Consider the following 11,009-nt stretch of genomic DNA (forward strand, 5'->3'; position numbering starts at 1 on the left):
AAGAAATTTTATATATACATACACACACATATACACAAGTCATTGGGCAGAACTAAAGATGTTAGGATAGTAACCATTACTCTGAACATTGATAATTAAAAAGAAGTAAATATTTATCTTGCTTTTGTCTCATGAATCCTACCTCAGGGATTTCTTTTATTAAGAATTCTAGCTAATAGATGCAAAAGAGATGACAGACTTAGAAAAACCACCATTTTGCAACCCATAGTAAAAGAGTTGATTCAAGTAATGGTCATCAAATAACGGTAAACTACTAAGTGAAAGATCTTTCTGTGTTGTTGGGTGTTGTCATTATAGACATGCCTGAACCGGCTAAGTCTGCTCCTGCCCCTAAAAAGGGCTCTAAAAAAGCTGTGACCAAGGCCCAGAAGAAAGACAGCAAGAAGCGCAAGAGCAGCCGCAAGGAGAGCTACTCCGTGTACGTGTACAAGGTGCTGAAGCAAGTCCATCTGGATACCGGCATCTCGTCCAAGGCCATGGGAATCATGAACTCCTTCATCAAGGACATATTCCAGCACATCACTGGTGAGGCATCGTGCCTGGTGCATTACAACAAGTGCTCGACTATCACATCCAGGGAGATCCAGACCTCTGTGCGCTTGCTGCTACCTGGGGAGCTGGCCAAGCAGGCCATGTCCGAGGGCACTAAGGCTGTCATCAAGTATACCAGCTCCAAGTAAATATAATATGTCTAGCCACTGTTAACGGAGAAGGCAATGGCACCCCACTCCAGTACTCTTGCCTGGAAAATCCCATGGACAGAGGGCCTGGTGGGCTGTAGTCCCTGGGGTCGATAAGAGTCGGACATGACTGAGCGATTTCACTTTCACTAAGTGAAATTCCCTGAGGGAATTTGCAATGAAAGAATCTCATTGTTATCATCTGTTAATCACTGATCAATATTAGTCTCACTAAAGTGAGACATGTCTTCCCTCATACAATGTAACACAGTGATGAATTTGTGAAAATACAAATTCATCCTGAACTTGATCAGAGTTTTAGGTCCACATTTCAGTTGATAGATAATATAGTCATGATAAAGTAGTTCAGTTACACCATGAATGTAGAGCAGCATATCTTACTTGTATTCCTTAACAAACTGGTGATATAAAAAAAGTAGGAGTAGAGAGAGGACACTATCTTAAGAAAGACTTAAATGGACTTCATTATTAACAACCTAAGTATCAATACTTAGCACTTAAGTATTAACAACTTATTACCATGAGTGGACACCAGTTAAACACTAATTTGAACAAACCAAAGGTTAACAAAGTCTATTAGAGAGATTTGAATATAAATTTGGTATTAGACCAAAGGAACTGGAGTTTGTCATTTTAAATATGCATGTTTAAATATCTTGATGTTAAATGACATCTGACATTTGCTATAAAATATTCCAGAAAAAAACTGAGCATTAAATGAGAATGTAAAAATAAAGATGGTTATTAGAGTTGGATAACTGGTACAAAGGGTACTTTGTATCTTTTATTTTGGGATATGTTTAGAACTTTCCATAATAAACAGTTTAAAAAATGACTGAAATACAAAATTTGTCTGATGTGATTTACAAACCAACTAAAATAGGTGAGACATATAAAAATCAGTCCACAACAGTTTGCTAATGAAGCCATTAATCCTTACATCCAATTCCTAAAACATATACACACATATATAAATCCAGGGCTGTGTCTAATTTTACCAGCTCACCAAAGTTAAGGAGGAGAGTAAATCACCACTGCCCTGTGGCAAGCGATTTAAAATTTGACATTTGTGGTAAAGAAGAGGCAAGAAGTCAGAAAATACATGCCCTAAAAGAATTCTTTTTACCCTAAACACAATTCATACAAGTAAAAGGAAAAAGGAATTATTCAATGACCTAAAATTGAAATGACCTAAAATTTCACACATGTGAAAACCAGTGTGTGCATGCACACATGGAATATGTGTGACCCAGGCAATGTCTTTGTAAGGCAAGCGTTCCTTTTCACCAGAGTCAAGACAGATCTCAGTAATCAGTTGACAAGGTCCTTTTTATTTCCTCTTAGTTTTTAAGTAGTAGAATTCTATTTTTTCCCCTCTCCATCAAACAGAAATTTGTGACACAGAAGAATGTCAGAGAGAGCTCAGACTATGGAGCCAGAAATCATGAGTTTGTACTCTTCTCTGCCTCTTATGAGCTGGCTAAGTCTTAAATGCTTTATCTACAAAGTGGGTATAATAACAAATAATTTATTGTTTTGTAAGGGCTAAATAATAAGCCCAGTACCTGATACATCATAAGCCTTCAATGACAGAGCGCTCATAAAAATAACTTCTTTAGCAGGCATCTCTTTAGATTTTGCCTGCATGGAACACATTCCTCCTTCCTCTGGTGCCAGCATCCTGATTTTCCTTTGGAAACCTACCTTTCTACACTTTTTATTGTTGGATCCTTTATCCCACTCCAGGGATAGGAATGAGTTCCAGGCTTGATCCATTCATCTTCTATTGTGTAGTAGGGTTTCCCAAATTCAGCACTATTAAATGAACAATTCTTTACTGTGGGGGACTGGCTTGTGCATTGTATGTTTAGCAGCCTCCCTGTCTTCCAACTGTTGGATTCCAGTAGCAAGCTTGAGCTGTGATAACCAAAACTGTCTTCAGGTATTCCCAAATGTGAAAAACTGAAATCCACTGGACAATAGTGATTGACTCAGGGGTAGGAAATGTAACTCAGTTTGGTCCAATCAGGGTCAATCATTAGAATACCAAATAGGAGATGCACTCCTTCCCTGGGTTTGCTAAGCTAGGGGGGTTGCCAGATTGGAACTACAATGCACTTCTTGCCAGGATGTGGCAAAATCTTTCTCGAAATTGAAAAAAGACAGAGTCAAGAGATAGAGAGAGAAAGGAAAAAAAAAATTAGTCTTGGTAATCTTTAAAAGCCTGTATCCAGCCATTTCTGAAGCAAGATGTCTCTGGACTTTTTTTCAATAACAAAAAACCATGAATTCTCTTAGTTCCTAACTCAGTTTGAACTGGGTTTGAAGAACTTGCAAACTCAAGGCTAGCTGTGTTATAACTACAGGGTTGGAGCAGGAACTGAGATTCAGAATTATGTGAAGCAAGTTGAAATGAGAGAGTCTTAACATTTTTGTCCTATATATCCTTTAGATATAAACATACTTTTATACCTAATTTCAGGAGACTCAGGGACAGCTCCCCAAAGTCCTAAATTTCAGGTATGAATTAGAGAACTTGATGTTCTAAAAGACTGGCTCTGATGCCAGCATATGGCCTAATAGATTCAGACATTTAATTATGTCTCTAACACTTCTTTCTCAAAGATAGAGAACAAGTGTACAAAGCTATCTTTGGATGTCTCCAGAGTCCCCCATTCTCAGTGTCAATGCCTGGAGATGATCAGGACGAGAGAGAGATCATCTATCTCTGTTGTATTAAAAAGAAAGAGACAGTCTTACTCCTGGCACTAATAATTATTGCCTGCCACACTATAAACGCTTTAGCAATCAGAGGGAGTCTCGCTGAGCATTCTTTGGACTCCTGGCAGAGACCACACCGCATGACCCTGTGCAGCTGCAAACAGCACAGGCAAGTAAATACAGCAGCCGGGGAGTAGTATGTGGTGTGCCCTATTTCAGCTCACCTTGAGCAACGACTAAGCCTCGAGATTTTCTCTTTTTTTTTCTGCTAAAGAATTGGAGCATCAAATAGGAGGCTTCCTCAGCTTCCCACTCTGGGAAGAGCCTGGGGATTTATCAAACAGCTTGAGGTAATATTCTGCTTCACCTTTGAAATGGGTCCTTTTCCTCATGGCCTACTGGTTCCAGTGGACACTCTTACACTATGGTTTTTGTGAAAACAATTGTCAGTAGTTTCAAGCACAGGTTACAGACCCCACTTCAGGGCCGGGCTTCTGAGTTCCTTATTGTCACTGCACATATTTCCATTATGTGGCTTATTGTTATATCTTTGTGATCTAAGGTTAAAACACCTTGTTTAAGCACTAGCTCACTTGTAATGTCCTCAGTTTCCCCATCTCTTCAAGGGTAACAGGTTGGACTGGGTAACCTCCACATACTACGGAACTACAGTGCCCAGGGGAGAGTGGCAGGGCAGCCACGGAACTCTAACTGTGCCAGCAACTCGGTAAAGAGCTCCCTATGCTTTATCCCATTTGACATTTTTTTAGGGTTATTTTTTAATTGAAATATGTTTGGCGTATAACATTGTATATGTTTAAGATGTATATGTTGATTTGATATATTTATATATTGTAGCACAATTGCCATTATGGTGTTAGCTAACACCTCTACACACCACATAATTATCTTACCATTACCATTTGACTCTTACCACAACCCAGTGTGGTAGGTAATGATGTTATGCACTTTTTGGAGGAAACTGAGGCACACTGATGGTAAATGACTTGTTTGAAGCTACATAATGAAGAGATAAGGAGGCAAGTCCTTAAGCTAGCCTGAGACCACTTTCTCACCCTCTTGAGTGGCACCACTGGCACGAATCGAGGTCTTGTTCTCCTCTGTCACTCTTGTTCCAGAACTGCCTTTAAGCTTTGCCATGAAGATCAGCCTGACTTTAGGCAGCATCTTTAGCTAAACACTCCGAAGGATGGCTCTCTGCAAGGAGTACCTGTAACACTAACATCAGGGGTCGGGAGGACCAAAGCCTTTTAGCCTCCTGCGAGAATCCTGGATGATCACTGGCTTTTATTTACTTCCGTTTAGTTATAATTAACCTACAATATTATATTAGTTTCAGACGTCTAACACAGTGATTTGATATTTTTATACATTGTAGAGTGATAACCACAGTGAGTCCATCACCATATAAAATTGTTACAATATTATTGACTATATTCCCTAGGTGTACATTACATTCCCATCACTTACTGGTTTTGCAGCTTAGAGTTTGTGCCTCTTAATCCCGTTCACTTATTTCATCTGTGCTCCCTGATCGAGCAACCACTAGTTTGTTCTCTGTACCTAAGAGTTTGTTTCTATCATTAGCTTTTAAAATGTGGCTTGAATCCAAAGTATGGTGGGAAACTCATAATCTTCCTCATGGTCGCCGGTTTCTTATGAAGATCATATTTCTCCTGGTTGATTCTTATTCAGAATCCTTGCTTCCACTTACTAGCTTTCGTATGTCTCTTTTTATGGTTGTTTCCTTTTCTTTAATCTCCATAAAACAAATGTTGAGCATAGCTTTTTCCCTTTAATATCATTATATCATCTAAGCACTTTCTATGATAGTCTTTATTTTTTAAGATTCAGGATAAAAGGAGAGGAACTTGTAGCATCTTATTAACTTTTGAGTCTCTTTAAGTGGTAATGATTTGGCAGGAGACAGCATAGTTTTGAGAGTAATCCATCCTATAAGACTGACATATTGTACAATGCTCTGTTAAAACATCAAAACAACGCAATGACAAAGCTAGGCTAAACCACACGTGTCCCACGCAAAGGGAATACAATTCTTCTTACCTAAACCATGCCTATCCTCTTCAGTCTTCTGACTAAAAGCTTTGGTGGTATTACCTGGATATAGAAATGAAGCTAAATAAAATGCACAAACATTACTGACTTTCTCTGGGGCAACACTGCATTTGCATCTAAGAATGCATTCCAGAAATTCAGCTGGTAAAAACAAAGGCAATCTATACACAGAATTTGTTATTTCTTCAACATCCTAACCTGCTAAAAATATGACAGCTTCTATATCTGTTGCTTTGTCAAACTTTCATCTCATCAGTGCAATAAGTATGACTTTCATTTATTTATATGTTATTCTCAAAGAATGGCATTTGAGTTGTTGGTGGAGGAGGGGTGTATTAGATGGCATTTTGGTCAAGGGATCGTAGAATGCCATAATTCTGCCCCAAATTATAGTTCATCTTCTTTTTATGAGGTTATTAATAGAACTACAAATAGCAAAAAATAAATCCAAGTATCCCTTTGAGATGGTGCTAAAACCCTAGAAGCGGTGGTTTCTGGAGAACTCCCCATAGCACCCAGCTTCTATCAAGGCACAAGGTGACCCCATTCCTTCCTGGTGAATGATGCCCAACAAATGGTTTATAATCTGACCAAATTATCCCCCCTTCTTGGTTTTGAAAGGAAGGATGTGAGAAAGGATTCCCCTGATGTATAAGAAGAGGAAAACTTTTCTTCTTAGCCCTACAGTCACCTCTGCTATTGCCCTTCCTACAGTCCTTCCCAAAAAAGGAATATGAAACACGTGTGACCTAAGATAAATCCATTTTAATTTATTCTCATCGTCTTGTTCTTCAGTCATTTTTCCTACCAGTGAAGAAGGAATTAGGTCAATAAGAACTCAGCTATTACAAAATATCTCAAGTAGTAAGATATAAATTTTGAAATATCAGACATAACGGATGAACATGGAGGAATAGTTTCTCAAGCTGTATTTTAATACTGAATAATGTATTCTGGACAGCTGTGAACCAGCCACTCTCTGGGAGGCAATGTTGTTTTGAGGTTCCATTCCCAATATTGTATGTGATTAATAAGCACAGAGAAATTGAATTCAAACCAAGTGTTCTGCATATTAAAAGTGAGGCCCACACATATACCATGGAAATGAGTTATAAATGAGACAGTACCACCAACTAAGTTTGTAAATGAGTTATTACCATCAATTTGAAGCTTTTTAAAAGCTTTTATATTCAGATTTTTTGGCTTTAAAAGGTCTATTAAGGATATAAAATATGTTCATGCAACATAGCCATGACCAAAAGATGCTATTGAATTTTATTTCTACCTTTTTGCATACATTCATGGAGATGAAATATGATTACAAATAAACTGGCCCAGGGAAGAGCAGAGAAGTAGAGGAAATTAAGTTTGATGAGCTCTCAACCTCTTCTTTTCGAACTTTTTGCCTTCTCTGTGGTCTTGCACTACCATCTTTCTTTTTGCTCTCAGGAAAAGCTCGGAAATAAGTCATTTCCAGGAAGTCTAAGTTTTGGTCCCTTCATTTCCTATCCAAGGGGGAATTTTATGTCTTTCAGATTCTGATTTTGTAGCTTATTAAACAACTTCCAGCACCAAAAAGCAGATGGAGAAGTTTTTCTTGGGTAGAAAGATTTTCTTACTAACCAAGATATTTAAGTAAACAGGGCTTTTTACTTCACCCAGTTTTAGTCCTGTTGGTATATCCCAATGAACTTTCATATGGCAGCTCAAAATGATACATTACCCCAGAGGGACAAGATATTATCTTGCCATTTTATACCCTTATTTGAGAAACAAATAGATCAAAGATGAACAGAACAGAGTTGTCAATAGCCTTGTAAATACAGCATTTATTTCTGAACACCTCTAGAAAATTATTTTATTCAGAGTTCAAGGGACTGAGTGGCAGAAAGGAATTAACTGTGATGTTGAAATACATCAATAAGCCCAACTGCAACTCATTTTTTTGATCCTGATGAGATGGATTTTCATAAAAAGTCTTTTGGACCAAAGTTCTAGAATAAATGGTTTGTGCCATCTAAACAGATGATTAGATGATTTATATTATTTATTATCTAATAATGATTTTTATTATTCTCAGTCATCAAGAATGCACCTCAAAGAGGAATTTATTTTCCTTTTATCTCGCCAAATTCCAATGCACAAGTTCCTAGGTTCTATAGTGCAGGATGACAAATAATAGCCTGTGTTTGGTAGTCAGTGAAGCCCAGATTAAGTTTCTTGAATGCAGTTTTTAAAAGTGACCTTAATCAAAGAAACCACTAAATGAGAAAGCAAGTTGTCATAAATACGCAAGCAGCCATTGTCATTGCACCATTTTGTAATCCGTTAGGCCTATCATGTTTTCTACAATTCTGAATTCCTAGAGAGGGGAAAAAAAATGCACCTCCTGGATGGAATCAGCATTGAGCTTGACGGTTGGAAAATATATTGCCAAGGGTTCAGATAATTAGTTTTCACATAGTATCCCCATTACAACAGTCCCAGAGGCAACATATTAGAGACAGTGTATTGTCTGACAGCTTGAGAAGTATTTAAGAGCATTCCTTTGGGACAAGGAATACCTTGATTCAAATTTTATTTCCCTCAGTTACTATCTGCATGTATTGGTTAGGGTAACACTAGTTGCTGTGATAAACAAACCCTCAAGATCTCAGTGGTTTAATACAAAGAAGTATACTGTTCTCTTATTAAAAGACCAAAACTATAATTCCTGATTGGTTAATGGCTATCCTCCAAGCAGTGATTCAAGTTTCGAGGCTCACTCATATTGTGATTTTTGCCATTCTCAAAAATAGCTTCCAGAATTTATGGTAGAAGGAGAAGAAGCCTGGAGGATTGTGTTGGGATATTAATTACAAGTCCAGCCTAAAAGTGGTATTCTTCATTTTTCTAAAAGTGCATTGGCTAGAACTCAATATCATGGCCATTGCCAAGAATAAAAGAAAGCTGGAAATTCTACACTGATAGTGTTTTCAAAGAAAAAGATGAAGTAGTTATGACGTAGCTGGGCTCTGTCACTCTGAGAGATGTATGTATTATGCAATACTTGATCTCTTTGCATGATTTTCCTCATCCACAAATGAAATTAAAAATGCCAGCATACACTAAATTGTTCTAATATTATCACAGTGTTCTGTAAATAGAAGTAGTGGTTATTGTATATAATAACATTTCACTGAACATTTTCTCTACATTGAGAAAGGTTTTATCACTTTTCATTTTTTTATTATTCAACATCAAACATTTATTCACAATTCAATTACAAAAATGAATGACTCCTCCATCCTTACCCTAGCTAGATTCAAGAAAAGCAAGAAATTTTAAAATTATTCAATAGCAAAGGGCACAGAATTTATACATGTTCAAATCAAATGCAGAAGAAGGGGAAAAAGTCTTAAGACCAACTAAAGTAGAATACCCTTTTCATCATTCTAAGAATGAAAAAGACTTGAACAATTTTGCTGTAAATTTCTATCACCTACTTACAATAGGCATTGCAAAGATTCTGTGTAAAGAAAATCATAATGCTTTTCTCAGAATTTCTTCCTCCACTTCTAAATTTCTTCATATCCTTTGGAAAAGATAAAAAAAAAAAATTGACATTCCTAGCTGCTGATCTCAGAGAAACTAAAATGTTAGACTTTTTTTTTTTTCAAAATTACCATCAGGTGAATACTATTTAATTGAGCCCCTCATATTATTTCAACACACACAAATAATTGGCATAATTTTGATCAGTTGAAAATAGCTTCATAATATCATATTTTTAATTCAAAGTAAATTCTACAATGGCTGCTGGTGAGACTGGCTTATAAATCATGAAGGGCTATGACTGCACTTTTTTTTCCAATAGGAAAGAATTGTACACCCTGATGAATATGGACAAGTTACGTTTTCTTGAGGGGATAAATTCTTTCAGCTTAGATCAGAAAAAAGTTAATCCTTGGCTTGTTTTTATGGATGATTTGCACTGGCCCTTGGGACAGAATCTCTCAGAAAGATTGATGGATCCATGAGTTAGCAATACTTTACCAATCTAAAGTAAGTATAACACAACAGGGAAGATATAGTCACCAAAATGGATCAAAAATGGAAAACACTGGAAATAAGACCATGTTGACACACTTCAGAAGAAAAGTTCTTGCTGGGGGAGATGCTAAGACAAACTGTTATTTCTAAGGAAGTTAGATAGTATAACTCTTGGAAAAACATAAAGATGACATCGAAAATTATATCTGAAACTTAAATACTCAGCTCAAATAATCCATAAGGAGGCTAGGAGGCAGAGACTTGAATGTGTAGAGTCATGTCACTGAGCCCATCCTTAAACCTTGGTAGGTGGACAAGTCACTGATATAGTTAATAATTATCTCTTCAGTCTTATCATTTCCCTCTCCTTCCATTCAGCTCTAAACTCCTATTAAAACTGAAATACTTGCAGCTCCAACAGTTTTCTCATTTTCTACACTATTGCACTGATATTCCTCTAAGCACAGATCTAGACCTTCCTTCTTCCCCTGGTTAACTTTTTTAAAATTTTATTTATTTTTAATTGGAGGATAATTGCTTTAGAGAATGTTGTGTTGGTTTCTGCCATACATCAATATGAATCAGCCATAGCTATACATATACCCCCTCCCTCTTGAACCTCCCTCCCACCACCCACCCCATTCCACTCCTCTAGGTTGTCACAGAGCACCAAGTTTGAGCTCCCTGAATCACATTGCAAATTCCCATGTAAAACAGATACCGTGGTTAACTCTTAGTCATCCTTCAGAATTTTGTTTGGCTGATGTTTTGTATAAGTGGTTTTCCCTGAGTTTCTAAGAGTGCATTATATGTTCTTTTTCTGTGTTCCCACTTTATCCAGTGATTATAATAGTAGTCATGAGTTGCCTATATGCACTTGTTAAATTTTATTCTCCCAGAGTTTAGAGAATACATTATCTTGCTACTGTGTTCTCCCAGTATCTTGTAAATTGCTATGTACATAGTAGAGCTTAATAACCTTGTTGAATACATAAATGAATGAACAATGAGGTCTGCCCTCCCATTTGCCTTGGTAGGTATCTCAGTTGTAATGTCTTCCTGAGACTCTACTATGCATCGGACCCATTGGCTTGGCTGAAGTCTAGCTTATTTCAAGTAAAACTTGATATCTTTTGAGGTCTCCATAGAGGTGACGGATAAATTAGTCTGAAACACCAAGAACTGTGCAATGGTTTGGTGGTTATTTGACTTGAAAAGTTATTCTCCCCCTGTCCCATTCTTAGACAAATACTTATGTCTTTTATATGATATTTTTCTTATTTCTCGAAAGCCTTCTTACCCCAATCATGCAGAGAATAAATAATGTCTACAAAAATATGCTATCATCTAGAGATGAAAACTGCTATGTAAATAGAAAACCCTGCACTATTATCTTTAATTACCTTTAGAAGTTTGGCATCTGAAAAGCAAACAAAT

At 37.0% G+C, this 11,009-nt stretch overlaps 1 protein-coding gene across 1 annotated transcript; it reads left to right on the forward strand.

The window, feature by feature from the left end:
* Positions 1-320: 320 nt before the first annotated feature.
* LOC138988605 (histone H2B type 1-C/E/F/G/I-like) lies at positions 321-701 on the forward strand. The gene has a single exon (XM_070374768.1). The coding sequence runs from the start codon at positions 321-323 to the stop codon at positions 699-701; it is 381 nt and encodes a 126-aa protein (XP_070230869.1).
* The last annotated feature ends 10,308 nt before the right edge of the window (positions 702-11,009 follow it).

This window comes from Bos mutus, chromosome 7 (assembly GCF_027580195.1).
Source record: "Bos mutus isolate GX-2022 chromosome 7, NWIPB_WYAK_1.1, whole genome shotgun sequence".
NCBI classification, from domain to species: Eukaryota; Metazoa; Chordata; class Mammalia; order Artiodactyla; family Bovidae; genus Bos; species Bos mutus.